The sequence below is a fragment of the Oncorhynchus tshawytscha genome, linkage group LG26 (genome assembly GCF_018296145.1).
Source record: "Oncorhynchus tshawytscha isolate Ot180627B linkage group LG26, Otsh_v2.0, whole genome shotgun sequence".
Classification (NCBI taxonomy): domain Eukaryota; kingdom Metazoa; phylum Chordata; class Actinopteri; order Salmoniformes; family Salmonidae; genus Oncorhynchus; species Oncorhynchus tshawytscha.
In genome coordinates this window covers 2,894,737-2,913,884 of record NC_056454.1, presented here as the reverse complement: position 1 = coordinate 2,913,884, position 19,148 = coordinate 2,894,737, and the positions used below count along the sequence as shown (strand labels likewise).

Sequence of the window (19,148 nt, the reverse complement as noted above, 5' to 3'; positions counted from 1 at the left end):
TGCCAATAAAGGTGGTAATTGGAAGCATATATAGTGTGCAGGCCTTTGTTTTTTTTTCTACTATACTTCATTAGCCCAGTGTTATGTTTCCACTTCCACCAAGGTTTTTTTTAAAGGATGTCGGTATGACCATGACCTTTTCTATACACTGGTGAAAGCAGTGAAACACCCACCCACCTCTTCCTCCTCACATCCTGTTCACTGCAGACCCTCATTCAAATAATAGGTGTGAGTTCAGGTGGGCCGACCAAAAGTGGTGTAGGTAGGCAACAACACGTCCGCCTCTCTGATCCTCAACATGGGGGCCCCCTGTACTCCATGTTCATCCAAATATTACAAAGTGTTACTTTGACCCTGTGAATCTTGTCAGGACATTGACACTGGGTCTGGTGCTGCTGGTAGTCCCCTTCCTGCCCGCCTGCAACATATTCTTCAGGGTTGGCTTCGTCATTGCAGAGAGGGTCCTCTACCTCTCCTCCGCTGGCTACTGTCTGCTACTGGCCTACGCCCTGGGACACTGCTGCGGCCGCTGGAGCAGATGCAAGGTAGAGAATATACACACACACACCCTCGCCCAGCTAAAAGCTACACATCACATACATTTGAGGTTCTCCCAATTTTTTTTGTCACCTGATCTAGTCTTTTGTTGGACATTGAAAAGAGATGGAGGATTTAAGACTGTTAGGACAGAGCTGAATCAAACAGGGTTCACTTCATTGCCTTCACTTTATTGTCCTGTCGTAACGGATGGTCCTCAATCTTGTGTGTTGTAGGGGCTGCTCCGTGCCTCCCTGCTGGCCCTGCTATGTGTGTATGTGGCTCGCTGTGCCCTGCGCAGTCACCAGTGGCGGTCCGAGCAGAGCCTCTTCACCAGCGCCCTGTCAGTCTGTCCCCTCAATGCCAAGGTGGTGTCTGTCTGTCTGATGTGTCTATCTTTCTTGCTGGCTTGTCTGTCTGTCAGGATTACTGGTGCATCGATTGGTGTGTCTGTCTGTCTGCCTCTTTGTCAGACCATATTGGGTCCTCAAGCTGTCATGAAAATGATTCCCAAACTATTCAAAATAAGTTTTATTTGAATTTTATTAGTTTTTATTTAGTTAGTTTTTTGTCTTTCCCTCTCCAGGTGCATTATAATGTGGGTAAGAACCTAGCAGACAGAGGGAACACCAGTGCTGCCATCAAGTACTACAGAGAGGCAGTCAGGTACGTATACTACAGGTTCACACACTCAACATGAGTTTTTCTATAGTTCTATGGTACATGTAGGTTACATTCCAATGTCCGTACTTGTATATCATTGTTTCATGCTAGGTGTTATGCTACTGTAGATATTGGAACAGAGTCGCATTGGAAAGCACATGTCATGATAACACTTTATCAAACCTACGGCTGAAACCATTGAACCTCTCAGCTGTGTTTTGTGTCAGGTTGCACCCTACGTATGTCCACGCTATGAACAACCTAGGCAACATCCTGAAAGAGAGGAACGAATTGGTGGAGGCAGAGGAGCTTCTGGCAAAAGCTGTACTCGTACAGTAGGTGGACACACACACTGTCATGCACGAACATATGCATGCATGTACATGCACACAGAAAAAAATCACAGATATAACTTTATTAGCCTTTGACTTCACAAAAAATAAAACATTCCGGACATTAAACGCAACTGTGGTGTTCTTCTGAGAAAGGCCGGACTTTGCAGCAGCGTGGATGAATCTGGGAATAGTGCAAAACAGTCTGAAGAAGTTTAAGGAAGCAGAGCAGAGCTACTGGAACGCCATCCAATTCCGGAAGAAATACCCTGACTGTTACTACAACCTGGGACGCCTGGTGAGTACAAAGGTTGGACTTAATGCCACCAACCGAGGTTGGACTTAAAGCCACCAACCGAGGTTGGACTTAAAGCCACCAACCGAGGTTGGACTTAATGCCACCAACCGAGGTTGGACTTAAAGCCACCAACCGAGGTTGGACTTAAAGCCACCAACCGAGGTTGGACTTAAAGCCACCAACCGAGGTTGGACTTAAAGCCACCAACCGAGGTTGGACTTAAAGCCACCAACCGAGGTTGGACTTAATGCCACCAACCGAGGTTGGACTTAATGCCACCAACCGAGGTTGGACTTAATGCCACCAACCGAGGTTGGACTTAAAGCCACCAACCGAGGTTGGACTTAATGCCACCAACCGAGGTTGGACTTAATGCCACCAACCGAGGTTGGACTTAATGCCACCAACCGAGGTTGGACTTAATGCCACCAACCGAGGTTGGACTTAATGCCACCAACCGAGGTTGGACTTAAAGCCACCACCCGAGGTTGGACTTAAAGCCACCAACCGAGGTTGGACTTAATGCCACCAACCGAGGTTGGACTTAATGCCACCACCCGAGGTTGGACTTAATGCCACCACCCGAGGTTGGACTTAAAGCCACCACCCGAGGTTGGACTTAAAGCCACCACCCGAGGTTGGACTTAAAGCCACCACCCGAGGTTGGACTTAAAGCCACCATCCGTAAGCTTTCCTACTGTTAAACAGTCAATACAATTTACACTAATTAATTATTGAAGAATATGTTATTAATTGCCTTATGAGCTTAGTACTGTTGTACCCCAAACTGTAAGGTTAAATAAACTATATGTTTAAATGTATCATGTTGATCAGTCTATGTAGAAAAAGTTAATTCAATAGATTTGAGAGTGGTAACTTTTCCCAATAAGGTTCTGTAGCTTGTTCTGTTCCAAACCTAGTGGCAAGGCTGCTGTAAGCCTCAAACACAGACTGCAGATTGTGGCTTTGATGATGAATGAAGGTGATGTGGTTTGCTAGAATGGTAATGTTTGAAATCTACATAACCTGGTTCAAGCATTCATGACATCACCCTGAAGAAGGCACAGCGATGCCGAAACGTTGGTGTGTTTTTACCCAGTAAATGACTAGGAGGTTATACATGTGGAGTGTGCAGCTCTTTGTTTTTAAAGCTTACTGTTTATTCACCATTAGTCAGCACCTAAATCATTTCCTCTGGGTGTGTGCAAGCTCATGCTTTTTATTTGTCTAGTATGCAGACCTGAACAGACACCTAGATGCTCTGAATGCGTGGAGGAATGCTACTGTGCTAAAGCCTGACCACAGCCTGGCATGGAACAACATGGTCATACTACTGGACAACACTGGTAACCACACACACACACTGCCACATGCACGCACACCACATACACACTTCTAACACACACTTTCACAGACACACACTACCACATGCATGCGCACCCAGGGCTCTAAATAAAATCATTTAAATTGGTAGCACTGCTTCACCTAAAGTGAACACAACATAAGCACAACATACAATCTGTTTCTCAAATTAGACACTTTAATGTCATTGTCCTCTTGCTCAGTTGTGCACCGGGGACTCACACTCCTCTTTCTATTCTGGTTAGAGACAGTTTGTGCTGTTCTGTGAAGGGAGTACCTGTCGGCCCCAGCCTCGAACTAAGGTCCTGTATGTACCTAACTGACAAACTCTGCCCATTCATCGCCATTTACCCGTTGTTGTCTTAGCTCTCCTGATTTACATTTGTGTTTGCTTTTTACCGCTCTCTAATGTCAATATATCTTGTCTACTGCTGTCTTGGCTAGTTCTTATTGTTTTATTTCACTGTACAGTCGTGGCCAAAAGGTTTGAGAATAACACAAATATTAATTTTCACAATGTTTGCCGCCTCAGTTTGTTTGATGGCAATTTGCATATACTCCAGAATGTTACGAAGAGTCATCAGATGAATTGCAATTAATTGCAAAGTCCCTCTTTGCCATGCAAATGACATGAATCCCCAAAAAACATTTCCACTGCATTTCAGCCCTGCCACAAAAGGACCAGCTGACATGTCAGTGATTCTCTCAATTAACACAGGTGTGAGTGAAGACAAGGCTGGAGATCACTCTGTCATGCTGATTGAGTTCGAATAACAGACTGGAAGCTTCAAAAGGAGGGTGATGCTTGGAATCATTGTTCTTCCTCTGTCAACCATGGTTACCTGCAAGGAAACACGCGCCGTCATCATTGCTTTGCACAAAAAGGGCTTCCCAGGCAAGGATATTTTTGCCAGTAAGATTGCACCTAAACCAACCATTTATCGGATCATCAAGAACTTCAAGGAGAGCGGTTCAATTGTTGTGAAGAAGGCTTCAGGGTGCCCAAGAAAGTCCAGCAAGCGCCAGGACCATCTCCTAAGGTTGATTCAGCTGTGTGATCGGGGCACCACCAGTACAGAGCTTGCTCAGGAATGGCAGCAGGACAGGTGTGAGTGCATCTGCACACACATTGAGGTGAAGACTTTTGGAGGATGGCCTGGTGTCAAGAAGGGCTGCAAAGAAGCCTCTTCTCTCCAGGAAAAACATCAGGGACAGACTGATATTCTGCAAGAGGTACAGGGATTGGACTGCTAAGGACTGGGGTAAAGTCATTTTCTCTGATGAATCCCCTTTCCGATTTGTTTGGGGCATCCGGGAAAAAGCTTGTCCGGAGAAGACAAGGTGAGCGCTACCATCAGTCCTGTGTCATGCCAACAGTAAAGCATCCTGAGACCATTCGTGTGTGGGGTTGCTTCTCAGCCAAGGGAGTGGGCTCACTCACAATTTTGCCTAAGAACACAGCCATGAATAAAGAATGGTACCACCACATCCTCCGAGAGCAACATCTCCCAACCATCCAGGAACAGTTTGGTGACAAACAATGCCTTTTCCAGCATGATGGAGCACCTTGCCATAAGGCAAAAGTGATAACTCTGTGGCTCGGGGAACAAAACATCGATATTTTGGGTCCATGGCCAGGAAACTCCCCAGACATTAATCCCATTGAGAACTTGTGGTCAATCCTCAAGAGGTGGGTGGACAAACAAAAACCCACAAATTCTGACAAACTCCAAGCATTGATTATGCAAGAATGGGCTGCCATCAGTCAGGATGTGGCCCAGAAGTTAATTGACAGCCTGCCAGGGCGGATTGCAGAGGTCTTGAAAAAGAAGGGTCAACACTGCAAATATTCACTCTTTGCATCAACATCATGTAATTGTCAATAAAAGCCTTTGACACTTATGAAATGCTTGTAATTATACTTCAGTATTCCATAGTAACATCTGACAAAAATATCTAAAGACTGAAGCAGCAAATATTGTGGGAATTAATATTTGTGTCATTCTCAAAACTTTGGCCACGACTGTGGAGTCCTCAGTCCCGCTCAAAATGTCTTGGATAGCTCTTTTTGTCCCACCCCACACACATACGGAGACCTCACCTTGCTTAACTGGTGCCTCCATAGACGAGACCTCTCGTCACTCAACGCCTAAGTTTACCTCCACTCTACTCACATCCTACCATACCATTGTCTGTACATTATGCCCTGAATCTATTCTACCATGCCCAGAAATCTGCTCCTTTTATTCTCTGTCCCCAACACACTAGACGACCAGTTCTTATAACCTTTAGCCGTACCCTTATCCTACTCCCCCTCTGTTCCTCTGGTGATGTAGAGGTTAACCCAGTTCCTGTAGCCCCCAGTTCCACTCCTATTCTCCAGGCACTATCATCCCCCTCTTCAAAGGTGGAGACACTCTAGATCCAAACTGTTACAGACCTATATGTATCCTGCCCTGCTTTTTTAAAGTCTTCGTGAGACAAGTTAAACAGATCACCGAACATTTAGAATTCCACCGTACCTTCTCCACTATGCAATCTGGTTTCTGAGCGGGTCATGGGTGCACCACAGCCACGCTCAAGGTCCTAAACGATATCATATCCGCCATCGATAAAAGACAATACTGTGCAGCCGTCTTCATCGACCTGGCCTAGGCTTTCGACTCTGTCAATCACCGCATTCTTATCGGCAGACTCAACATTCTTGGTTTTTCAAATGAATGCATCGCCTGTTTCCCCAACTACTTCTCAGATTTCAGTGTGTCAAATCGGAGGGCCTGTTGTCTGGAACTCTGGCAGTCTCTATTGGGGTACCACAGGGTTCAATTTTCCAGCCGACTCTTTTCTCTGTGTATATCAATGATGTCGCTCTTGCTGCTGGTGATTCTCTGATCCACCTCTATGCAGACAACACCATTCTGGCATATACTTCTGGCCCTTCTTTGGACACTTTGTTAACAAATCTGCAGACGAGCTTCAATGCCATTACAACACTCCTTCCGTGGCTTCCAACTGCTCTTAAATGCACCTTAGCCAAATACATTTCAACTCAGTTTTTCACAATTCCTGACATTTAAAAGAATAAAAATTATGTTCCTAGGTCAGTTAGGATCACCACTTTATTTTAAGAATGTGAAATGTCAGAATAGTAGTAGAGGGAATGATTTATTTCAGCTTTAATTTCTTTTATCACATTTTACATACAGTGGGGCAAAAAGTATTTAGTCAGCCACCAATTGTGCAAGTTCTCCCACTTAAAAAGATGAGAGAGACCTGTAATTTTCATCATAGGTACACTTCAACTATGACAGACAAAATGAGAAAAAAAATCCAGGAAATCACATTGTAGGATTTTTTATGATTTTATTTGCAAATTATGGTGGAAAATAAGTATTTGGTCACCTACAAACAAGCAAGATTTCTGGCTCTCACAGACCTGTAACTTCTTCTTTAAGAGGCTTCTCTGTCCTCCACTCGTTACCTGTATTATTGGCACCTGTGTGAACTTGTTGTCAGTATAAAAGACACCTGTCCACCACCTCAAACAGTCACACTCCAAACTTCACTATGGCCAAGACCAAAGAGCTGTCAAAGGACACCAGAAACAAAATTGTAGACCTGCACCAGGCTGGGAAGACTGAATCTGCAATAGGTAAGCAGCTCGGTTTGAAGAAATCAACTGTGGGAGCAATTATTAGGAAATGGAAGACATACAAGACCACTGATAATCTCCCTCGATCTGGGGCTCCACGCAAGATCTCACCCCATGGGGTCAAAATGATCACAAGAACAGTGAGCAAAAATCCCAGAACCACACGGAGGGACCTAGTGAATGACCTGCAGAGAGCTGGGACCAAAGTAACAAAGCCTACCATCAGTAATACACTACGCCGCCAGGGACTCAAATCCTGCAGTGCCAGACGTGTCCCCCTGCTTAAGCCAGTACATGTCCAGGCCTATCTGTTGTTTGCTAGAGAGCATTTGGATGATCCAGAAGAAGATTGGGAGAATGTCATATGGTCAGATGAAACCAAAATATAACTTTTTGGTAAAAACTCAACTCGTCGTGTTTGGAGGACAAAGAATGCTGAGTTGCATCCAAAGAACACCATACCTACTGTGAAGCATGGGGGTGGAAACATCATGCTTTGGGGCTGTTTTTCTGCAAAGGGACCAGGACGACTGATCCGTGTCAAGGAAAGAATGAATGGGGCCATGTATCGTGAGATTTTGAGTGAAAACCTCCTTCCATCAGCAAGGGCATTTGAAGATGAAATGTGGCTGGGTCTTTCAGCATGACAATGATCCCAAACACACCGCCCAGGCAACGAAGGAGTGGCTTGGTAAGAAGCATTTCAAGGTCCTGGAGTGGCCTAGCCAATCTCCAGATCTCAACCCCATAGAAAATCTTTGGAGGGAGTTGAAAGTCCGTGTTGCCCAGCAACAGCCCCAAAACATCACTGCTCTAGAGGAGATCTGCATGGAGGAATGGGCCAAAATACCAGCAACAGTGTGTGAAAACCTTGTGAAGAATTACAGAAAACGTTTGACCTCTGTCATTGCCAACAAAGGGTATATAACAAAGTATTGAGATAAACTTTTGTTATTGACCAAATACTTATTTTCCACCATAATTTGCAAATAAATTCATTAAAAATCCTACAATGTGATTTTCTGGATTTTTTTCTCTCATTTTGTCTGTCATAGTTGAAGTGGACCTATGATGAAAATTACAGGCCTCTCTCATCTTTTTAAGTGGGAGAACTTGCACAATTGGTGGCTGAATAAATACTTTTTTGCCCCACTGTATATCCATGATATTCATGATTTCCTTAAAAGTGCATGAAGGTGATAGTTTGTAGTGTGATTTCCTTTACGGTCCATTGAGGTATTTAAACAATATTATAATCTCCCACCATAATAATTCATTATAAAAAAAATTACATTTAATTTCACCTTTATTTAACACAGAGTTACACATGGAGTAAAACAAACATACAGTCAATAATACAGTAGAAAAATAAGTCTATATACAATGTGAGCAAATGAGGTGAGATAAGGGAGGTAAAAAAGGCAAAAAAAAGGCCATGGTGGCGAAGTACGTACAATATAGCAAGTAAAACACTAGAATGGTAGATTTGCAGTGGAAGAATGTGCAAAGTAGAAATAGAAATAATGGGGTGTAAAGGAGCAAAATAAATAAATAAATACAGTAGGGGAAGAGGTAGTTGTTTGGGCTAAATTATAGATGGGCTATGTACAGGTGCAGTAATCTGTGAGCTGCTCTGGCAGCTGGTGCTTAAAGCTAGTGAGGGAGATAAGTGTTTCCAGTTTCAGAGATTTTTGTTTTCCTTGCAGGGTTGATAATAAGAAGTGTGGATCATCATTATTTGGTCCGTAAAGGTTAATGACCCATATCTGTTTATGGTCCAATAACATATTTAAACATGAACATATTGCACGTTGGGATCAAAATGACTGTTAATTAATAACATCACCCCTTTTGAGTTTCTTTGCCCATGGGAGAAATACACTACCGTTCAAAAGTATTGGGTCACTTAGAAATGTTCTTGTTTTTGAAAGAAAAACACATTTTTTTGTCAATTAAAATAACATCAAATTGATCTGAAATACACTGTTGTTAATGTTGTAAATGACTATTGTAGCTGTAAACGGCAGATTTTTTTTTTTATCTACAAAACACCAGTCTCAACATCAACAGTGACAAGGCGACTCCGGGATGCTTGCCTTCTAGTCAGAGTTCCTCTGTCCAGTATCTGTGTTCTTTTGCCCATGTTAAAATTTTATTTTTATTGGCCTGTCTGAGATATGGCTTTTTCTTTGCAACTCTGCCTAGAAGGCCAGCATCCCAGAGTTGCCTCTTCACTGTTGACGTTGAGACTGGTGTTTTGAGGATACTATTTAATTAAGCTGCCAGTTGAGGACTTGTGAGGCATCTGTTTCTCAAACTCTAGACACAATGTAATAGTCCTCCTGCTCAGTTGTGCACCGGGGCCTACCAATCCTCTTTCTATTCTGGTTAGAGACAGTTTGCACTATTCTGTGAAGGGAGTAGTACACAGCGTTGTACGAGATCTTCAGTTTTTTGGCAATTTCTCGCATGGAATAGCCATAATTTCTCAGGACAAGAATGGACTGACGAGTTTCAGAAGAAAGGTCTTTGTTTCTGGCCGTTTTGAGCCTGTAATTGAACCTACAAATGCTGACGCTCCAGATACTCAACTAGTCTAAAGAAGGACAGTTGTATTGCTTTTTTAATCAGTATGACCGTTTTCAGCTGTGCTAACATAATTGCAAAAGGGTTTTCTAATGATCAATTAGCCTTTTAAAATGATCAACTTGGATTAGCTAACACAACGTGCCGTTGGAACACAGGAGTGATGGTTATTGATAATGCCTATGTAGATGTAGATATGTATATAATGCCTATGTAGATATTCCATAAAAAATCTGCCGTTTCCAGCTACAATAGTCATTTACCACATTAACAATGTCTACTCTGTAATTCTGATCAATTTGATGTTATTTTGATGGACAAAAAATGTGCTTTTCTTTCAAAAACAAGGACATTTCTAAGTGACCCCAAACTTTTGAACAGTAGTGTATATAACAACTTAAATTGTTGAATGAGTTTCCTGTTGACAGTAGATATTATATTCCTTCTCTTTGAGCCAGTTAAATATTGTTATGTTCTTATCATCTGCTACACCATTACAATTATAACTGGCTATACTTATTTCACCATTTACCATAATGAGATACAAGTTCCAAATCTATTTATCATAATATGTTTGTAAATGTACCATGGTGATTGAGTATCCATATTAGCTGTACCGTGATATTTGCATTGCTACTAAGTAACCCTCCAATTGACTTCCGCTAAAGCACCCTCTCTCATCCCAAGCTCTCTCTTTCTTTCTGTGCCCCCAAATGTTTAGATATATACTGGTAAAGTAACCAGGTTGTTAGCTAATGAGGTAACATGACTGAACAAGGTGTAAACAAATGCGTGGTTTTTGAACGACCCGCGACATGGTTTATGACGAGAACCTAAAAACAAACATTTTGGTCCACCAAGCACTTTTGCAGGTAGATGAAAAAATCTATGATCCACTCATAATTCTTACCAGTCGATACATTTATTCGCCATAATAACACCAAAAATCACCCCAAAAAATTGTCTAGTTTTTTCCCCTCCGTGTTTCTGATTTCCCTAGTTTTCTTTTCTTCAGGTTTTCAGTCTCAAAATCATACCTTTTTTAATAGAACATCCAATTTTGTTGTTTCTCTAAGTCCACAAGAATGCTTAAACCACATCAGGAGACCACATTCTGGGGAAGAAAATAAAACACATGTTTTGCAGGGTATATTTGCCCTTTTTAATTTCAATTCTGTTTATAAAACAAGACACTCGATCGATACAGATCATCATAAAATCGTATTATTGTGCCAGGTAAGTTTACTTTACAGTTAACATTTAATTTGGAATTGAATACGTCTCAGGAAAGTTGCAAGAAATACAAGTCACTGATGAATTCTTTAACATTCTTTACATGTGGGCTTTGGATTGCACGAATCTGCATTCACATTCTTCTCTAGGGCACTTGGAAACAACTGCACAATGAAGACTATCATTACAACAATTATTATCTGGGAGCATGTATCTAGGAGCATAAGCAACCAAAATGGTCGTTCTTTAGAGCCATGTGCGTACCACACACACCACTAACACACACTTTGACACACTCACCACAGTTGCTGTCTAATGGGAGATACTATGAGTGACAATACCCATCACTTGCTTTGTTTTGTGCCCAAACTATTTTGGATATTCAAAATCAATCTTTAATAGTTGAGTAATGGATGAATTTCCATTGATTACATGCGCCGCAGAGTTAGTCAAATGCCTCATTTTTACTCATTCATCCGTACGCACAGTTGTTCAAAGATTGTTTCTGTACGTTAACAGCAGTGAAGACAGAGACAAAGCTAAAAAAAAAAAAAAATGGGGGGAAATTTGATCTAAGCGCCCAACGTGATTAGACTGGAAGAGCAGGAACCGGCAATGCTTGAAATTTATGTATTAAAGCTTTGTGTGTGGAGTTTTCCAAAGGCACTCTTCCCTGCCGTGTGGAGAATGCGCTGATTTCCAGACGTTGGCGCCGCTTTTGTCAGAAGCCTCTCCCGAGGGGGGCGGGGTCTCCCAGGAGGGCCCTAGAACCATCCAATCACCAGCCAGCATGCACATGATCAAACGCAAGGCAGACACAGAGAAGTGCCCCCTCAGAATTCAGAATCCCCCTCCTCCACCCCTTCTCCCCATAATTTCTTCCCCAAATCTGCCAAGCCTACATGTCACCAAAAAACATAAAGTAACTGGGGTGTGCTTCCTTTATTCTCCTTTATTGCACAGAGACAAAGCTGAGCTAGCACACATACACTCAGCAATAAAAGAAACATCCTCTCACTGTCAACCCTGTTTATTTTCAGCAAACTTAACATGTGTAAATATTTGTATGAACATAACAAGATTCAACAACTGAGACATAAACTGAACAAGTTCCACAGACGTGACGAACATAAATTTTATAATGTGTCCCTGAGCAAAGGGGGGTCAAAATCAAAAGTAACAGTCAGTATCTGGTGTGGCCACCAGCTGCATCAACTACTGCAGTGCATCTCCTCCTCATGGACTGCACCAGATTTTCCCGTACTTGCTGTGAGATGTTACCCCACTCTTCCACCAAGGCACCTGCAAGTTCCCGGACATTTCTGGGAGGAATGGCCCTAGCCGTCACCCTCTGAGCCAACAAGTCCCAGACGTGCTCAATCAGATTGAGATCCGGGTTCTTCGTTGGCCTTAGCAAAACACTGACATTCCTGTTTTGCAGGAAATCACGCACAGAACAAGCAGTATAGCTGGTGGCATTGTCATTCAGGAGGGTCATGTCAGGTTGAGCCTGCGTGAATGGTATCACACAAGGGAGGAGGATGTCTTCCCTGTAACGCACAGCATTGAGATTGCCTGCAACGACAACTAGCTCAGTCCGATAATGCTGTGACACACCACTCCAGACCATGACAGACCCTCCACCTCCAAATCGATCCCACTCCAGAGTATAGGCCTCGGTGTAACGCTAATTTCTTCAACGATAAATGCGAATCGGACCATTACCACTGGTGAGACAAAACTGCGACTCGTCAGTGAATAGCACTTTTTGCCAGTCCTGTCTGGTCCAGCAACGGTGGGTTTGTGCCGATAGGCGACGTTGTTGCTGGTGATGTCTGGTGAGGACCTGCCTTACAACGGGCCTACAAGCCCTCAGTCCAGCCTCTCTCAGCCTATTGCGGACAGTCTGAGCACTGATGGAGGGATTGTGCATTCCTGGTGTAACTCGGGCAGTTGTTGTTGCCATCCTGTACCTGTCCCTGTACCTGTCCCGTTTGGATGTACCGATCCTGTGCTGGTGTTGTTACACGTGGTCTGCCACTGTGAGGATGATCAGCTGTCTGTCCCGCTGTCTTAGGCATCTCACAGTACGGACATTGTAATTTATTGCCCTATCCACAGTCCTTATGTCTCCTTGCAGCATGGCTAAGGCACGTTCACGCAGATGAGCAGGGACCCTGGGCATCTTTCTTTTGGTGTTTTTCAGAGTCAGTAGAAAGGCCTCTTTAGTTTTTTAACCAAAGTTTAAGTTTTCATAACTGTGACCTTAATTGTCTACTGTCTGTAAGCGTCTTAAAACTTCTTAAGGATAGGTGTTTCCTGGCTGGACAACTTCCGGTGAAACTGGAGGGAGTGCAATTCAAATACATTTTAAACACTTATGTACATATACAGTTGAAGTCGGGAGTCTACTTTTTTTAAACATTTAACCTTTATTTAACTAGGCAAGTCAGTTAAGAACAAATTCTTATTTTCAATGACAGCCTAGGAACACTGGATTAACTGCCTTGTTCAGGGGCAGAACGACAGATTTGTACCTTGTCAGCTTGGCGATTCGAACTTGCAACCTTTCGGTTACTAGCCCAACGCTCTAACCACTAGGCTACCCTGCCGTCCCCTACATACACCTTAGCCAAATACATTTAAACCCAGTTTTTCACAATTCCTCACATGTAATCCTATTAAAAATCTATTGTCTTAGGTCAGTTAGGATCACCACTTTATTTTAAGAATGTGAAATGTCAGAATAATAGTAGTGAGTGATTTATTTTGGCTTTTATATCTATCATCACATTCCCAGTGGGTCAGAAGTTTACATACTCAATTAGTATTTGGTACCATTACCTTTAAATTGTTTAACTTGGGTCAAACGTTTCTGGTAGTCTTCCTCAAGCTTCCCACAATAAGTTGGGTGAATTTTGGCCCATTCCTCCTGACAGAGCTGGTGTAACTGAGTCACGTTTGTAGGCCTCCTAGCTCGCACATGCTTTTTCAGTTCTGCCCACAAATGTTCTATAGGTCAGGGCTTTGTGATGGCCACTCCAATACCTTGACTTTGTTGTCCTTAGGCAATTTTGCCACAACTTTGGAAGTATGCTTGGGGTCATTGTTCATTTGGAAGACCCACTTGCGACCAAGCTTTAACTTTCTGACTGATGTCTTGAGATGTTGCTTCAATTTATCCACATAATTTTCCATCCTCATAATGCTATCTATTTTGTGAAGTGCACCAGTCACTCCTGCAGCAAAGCACCCCCACAACATGATGCTGCCACCCCCATGCTTCACGGTTAGGATGGCGTTCTCCGGCTTGCAAGCCTCCCGCTTTTTCCTCCAAACATAACGAGGGTCATTATGGCCAAACAGTTCTATTTTTGTTTCATCAGACCAGAGGACATTTCTCAAAAGTACGATCTTTGTCCCCATGTGTAGTTGTAAACTGTAGTCTGGCTTTTTTATGGCGGTTTTTGAGCAGTGTCTTCTTCCTTGCTGAGCGGCCTTTCAGGTTATGTTGATATAGCCCTCGTTTTTCTGTGGATATAGATACTTTGTACCTGTTTCCTCCAGCATCTTCACAAGGTCCTTTGCTGTTGTTCTGGGATTGATTTGCAATTTTCGCACCAAAGTACGTTCATCTCTGTGAGACAGAACGCCTCTCCTTCCTGAGCGGTATGACTGCTGTGTGGTGTTTATACTTGGTGTTTATACTTGCGTACTATTGTTTGTACAGATGAGCGTGGTACCTTCAGGTGTTTGGAAATTGCTCCCGAGGATGAAGCAGACTTGTGGAGGTCTACAGGTTTTTTTTTTAGGTTTTGGCTGATTTATTTTGATTTTCCCATGATGTCAAGCAAAGAGGCACTGAGTTTGAAGGTATACCTTGAAATACATCCACAGGTACACCTCCAATTGACTCAAATGATGTCAATTAGCCTATCAGAAGCTGCTAAAGCCTTGACATCATTTTCTGTCATTTTCCCAGCTGTTTGAAGGCGCAGTCAACTTAGTGTATGTAAACTTCTGACCCACTGGAATTGTGATACAGTGAATTATAAGTTAAATAATCTGTCTGTAAATAATTGTTTGAAAGAAAAATTACATGTCATGCACAAAGTAGATGTCCAAACCGACTTGCCAAAACTATAGTTTGTTAACAAGAAATTTGTGGAGTGGTTGAAAAACGAGATATAATGATTCCAACCTAAGTGGATGTAAACTTCCGACTTCAACTGTAAATGTCTTATATTTGCGTTAATCTAACTGCACTGTCCGATTTACAGTAGCTACTACAGCAAAAACATGCCATGCGATTGTTTGAGGACGGCGCCCCACATCAAAATATTTTTCCACCGGCACAGGTTTCATACATTCACATATAACGATTAAATATTCACTTACTTTTTGAAAATGTTCCTCTGATTTGACATCCAAAGGGTCCTAGCTTTAACATGTAGTGTCGTTTTGTAAGATAAAATCCTTCTTTATATCCCAAAATGTCAGTTTTGTTTGCTTCACCGATTTGAGTCATCCACTCGTTCATCTTGCAGAGAAAGAATCCGATAATTCTACCCCTAAACTTTGTTTCAACAAGTCAAAATACGTTTCTATTTACTCCTCAGATATCCTAAAATGTAATGAAACTATTATATTTATTTCGGAAAGAAGTATGTTCAATAGGAAACTGATTTTAGCAGGTGCGTAATGTCTTCATGGCACACGCAAACACGAATTTCCAAGACTGTGTCCCTCTACTAAAACTGTTATTTCTTATTCGTTTTTGAAGTTACATGCCTGAAACCTTGAACGTAGACTGCTGACACTCTGTGGAGGCCATAGGAATTGCAATATGACCTTTTTCATTTCTAAGAGTATGGTCTTTCTCAACAAAAAAACATCTGTTTGTTTTTCTTTGGATTTTCTCCTACCATGTCTTTTGTGTTATATTCTCCTGCATTATTTAAAAATGTCTATAAACGGCAAAGTGTTTTCTTTCCAATGGTACCAATTATATGCATATCCTGGCTTCATGGCCTGAGTTACAGGCAGTTTACTTTAGGCACGTCATTCAGGCAGAAAGTGGAGAAAAAAAGTGGCCTAGCCCTAAGAAGTTTTAATTACCGTTCCACAGGTGCATGTTCATTAATTGTTTAATGTTCATTGAACAAGCATGGGAAACAGTGTTTAAACCCTTTACAATGAAAATCTGTGAAGTTATTTGTATTTTTACAAATTCTCTTTGAAATACAGGGTCCTGAAAAAGGGATGTTTCTTTTTTTGCTGAGTTTATATGCACACATATAGCATACACATGTGCACGCAGAGCATGACTCGGGGCCTCTCTCCATCTATCTCTCTCTCCCTCCCACCTTCCCTTCCTCTATCTCTCTCCTTCCCACCTTCCCTCCCTGGTCAGACAGGTCTGACAGAGATCAATAAGCCAGTGGTCCTTGTGTTCAGCTCCTAATTAGGAAGCTAAAGCGCTCTTCCATGTGTGGAGAGGAAAAACTCTGCTCTACACACCACAGACAACACACACATGTACACGCACACTGGGCGCTCAGGTTATATTGGGTTTCATCATTTTATCTATTGTATAAAGGTAGAAGCACTTGCTTTAAAGCTCTGTACGTTCGTACAAGCAGTTGACAATTGTATTCTATGAATGCATCGACTTCCAATTAAGACTTTTAAAGCTGACTTGTGGTCTGACGGTTTTAAACTTTGTTCTCCTCATGACTTGGATTTCCACCTTGCATGTCCACAGGCTTTGAACTACCAAGTTCAATCTCGCTTGTCTGTGTCTGACTATCCGTCTGTCCTTCTCATGTCTTTCCCTTCTCTCTCCTGTCGTCTAGGCAACCTAGCCCAGGCGGAGGCAATTGGCCGAGAGGCCCTAAAGCTCCTCCCTAACGACCACACCATCATGTTCTCATTGGCCAACGTCCTGGGCAAACTACAGAAGTATAAGGTCAGTAAGCCCAGAGAGAGAAATTACTTACAATAATTTACCTCAACTAGGGCTGTGACAGTCATGAAATTTTGGATGACAGTAATTGGTCAGCCAAATGACCGCGGTCACGTTTCAACCGTTGGAATAGCAATTTAGTAAAAAATAATCTAATCATGTGATTAAGACACATTTTCTCCTCTCCTCCGCTCCTGACTGCATGTGCTGCCATAGAAATAGAATGAATGAAATGGACGTCCTCATTCAAGTCAATAATGGCATAATGGCTGGACTGGTGGCAATTGCAAGTATAGCAGCAAAGGAGAAAAGCTAGGTTGAAGATAACAAAGGTTAAAACGAGGATTCTAATACCCCATAACTTTTTGCAGCAATGGGACCCGCTATGCAAGTTAGCAACGGCGCTGGTCATGTGAATGTTTATTTTCTTAAAGCTTTCACATGGAGTCCTAACTTTTATCTTCAAGCTAGGAGTAAAGCAGGAACTGAAACCAGGAAATGTACCTGTCTATTTGTGCTGTGATTTGTTGATTGAACTCAACTGACATTACAAAAAATACATTCCATTGCATGAGCCCCATCAGTTAACATCATTTGAATGAACATTCTATATTACCATGGAAATGATTGTATCACAATACCAGGCAGCCATTGCGAGTGTACCCATGAGTTTACCAGTCACATTTCCAGGGTTAGAGGTTGTAAGCCTGTTCTATTCATTCTATTTCTGTGTGTGTGTGTGCTGCAACCTAACACTCGTTTGCTACAACACCTTGCTTGTTTCTTGCAAGGAGCAACACATTTTCATCACGTGGTTAAGAGTCCATGTTACCACAGAAACAGACTTAACCGCATGAAGTCAGTGGGATTTAAACTATTTTTTTTGGACTCAAATCAAATGTTATTTGTCACATGCGCCAAATACAACAGGTGTAACCCTTACCGTGAAATGATTACTTACAAGCCCTTTACCAAGAATGCAGTTTTAAGAAAATATAGTTAAGAAAATATTATCTAAATAAACTAAAGTAAAAAATAACACTATAAAATAACTCAAATGAGGCTTATATACAGGGGGTACTGGTACCGAGTCAATGTGCAGGGGTACAGGTGTGTGTGTGACTGCACTCCTAATGCAGCCAGACACCCACACACACTGAAACATGTCCTGTGTTTTGTGCCCAATCAGGAGTCCGAAGGCTTCTTCCTCCAGGCTCTGAGGATCAACCCAAATGCTGCCAGTTGCCATGGCAATCTGGGTAAGACCAGTGGGTTCCGAGATACGTTTGATGTCGAACCATAGTTCTTATAGACCCATATAAATGTTTTTCATATACAGTATATGTGTCTTTTGTATTAAGACACTTGCCACATAAATAAATCCATAATACCTCAATGTGGTGTGTTTAATTAACAGTTTTGGGATAATGTGATGGGTTTGGTCTCAAGCAAGAGTAACAGTTAGAAACATTATATGAAGTAAATGCATGGGCCACCTTCAGTAGGTACAAGGTAGAAAGTTGCAGGTAGAAATGTCACGAAGAGGCTGACATGAATTGTGATTCCTTATTCTCAAAATCAGAGGCATGTTTATTCTGAGTGTTCCACACCGTGTCTTTGGCCTCACAATAATATGTCTGTGTCTCTCCTCTCCCTCTCCTCCATCTCAGCGGTGCTGTACCATCGCTGGGGGAAGCTGGAGCTGGCGAAGAAGCACTACGAGCTGTCTCTGAAGCTGGATCCAGTAGCCCCAGGCACCCGGGACAACTACAACATGCTGCGACGCAAACTGGACCAGCTTTACAGGACCACACCACCCTGAGGGACTCAACCACTGACTGCATGCTGCAACACACACACATACGCAAATAACCATTCATTCATTCCAGCTTTGTACTGTTTCCATTCTATTTAAGAAATAAAGACTGTTTTGTGTAACATGTTCTGTTGCTTGTCCCCCATTATGGGAAGGGGACTAGATCGGTCTCTGTCTGTTCGTACGTTAGTCACACGCGATGTCTGACAGCACTGGCCCGATTTTAAATAAACTTGGGTGAATGATGCGTCTTCCCTTACTGGGAAAAAAAACTTTTTCACATGCAAATTCGTTTTGTGGCAAATTTAAGGCGAATTGTGAACTTCTGGAAAACAATTATGGGGAAACTTGTGGCGAACATTCTACTGTTTGCAAATTTGTTTCAAACTGTATGAATATGCAAATAAAATCAGATTTTTGGTTACTGTGTGTTAACATTTAAATGTATCTACATAAACCAAATCACGTCATTTTAAATAAACGTGCTTCTCACAAAGAAAACTAAACATACTATACTGAACAAAAATTAACGCGACATGTAAAGTGTTGGTCCCATGTGAGCTGAAATAAAATATCCCAGAAATGTTTGATACGCACAAAAAGCTTATTTCTCTCATGTTGTGCACATATTTGTTAACATCCTTGTTCGTGGGCATTTCTCCTTTGCCAAGATAATCCATCCACCCGGCGGGTGTGTCGCATCA

The 19,148-nt window shown here is 42.2% G+C and overlaps 1 protein-coding gene across 3 annotated transcripts in view; it reads left to right on the top strand.

The window, feature by feature from the left end:
• tmtc4 (transmembrane O-mannosyltransferase targeting cadherins 4) overlaps positions 1-18,868 on the top strand; it is a 42,331-nt gene extending 23,463 nt beyond the window's left edge. For 2 of the 3 annotated variants that reach the window (XM_024388661.2, XM_024388660.2), the window contains exons 10-18: positions 371-545; positions 774-905; positions 1,124-1,203; positions 1,428-1,535; positions 1,689-1,830; positions 3,062-3,176; positions 16,519-16,631; positions 17,818-17,887; positions 18,299-18,868. In XM_024388661.2, coding sequence (XP_024244429.1) covers positions 371-545; positions 774-905; positions 1,124-1,203; positions 1,428-1,535; positions 1,689-1,830; positions 3,062-3,176; positions 16,519-16,631; positions 17,818-17,887; positions 18,299-18,450 — 1,087 coding nt within the window. In that variant the 3' untranslated portion in view covers positions 18,451-18,868. The remainder of the gene's footprint in view (positions 1-370; positions 546-773; positions 906-1,123; positions 1,204-1,427; positions 1,536-1,688; positions 1,831-3,061; positions 3,177-16,518; positions 16,632-17,817; positions 17,888-18,298) is intronic. The other variant, XM_042306540.1, reaches the window with a different exon arrangement.
• Positions 18,869-19,148: the final 280 nt, after the last annotated feature.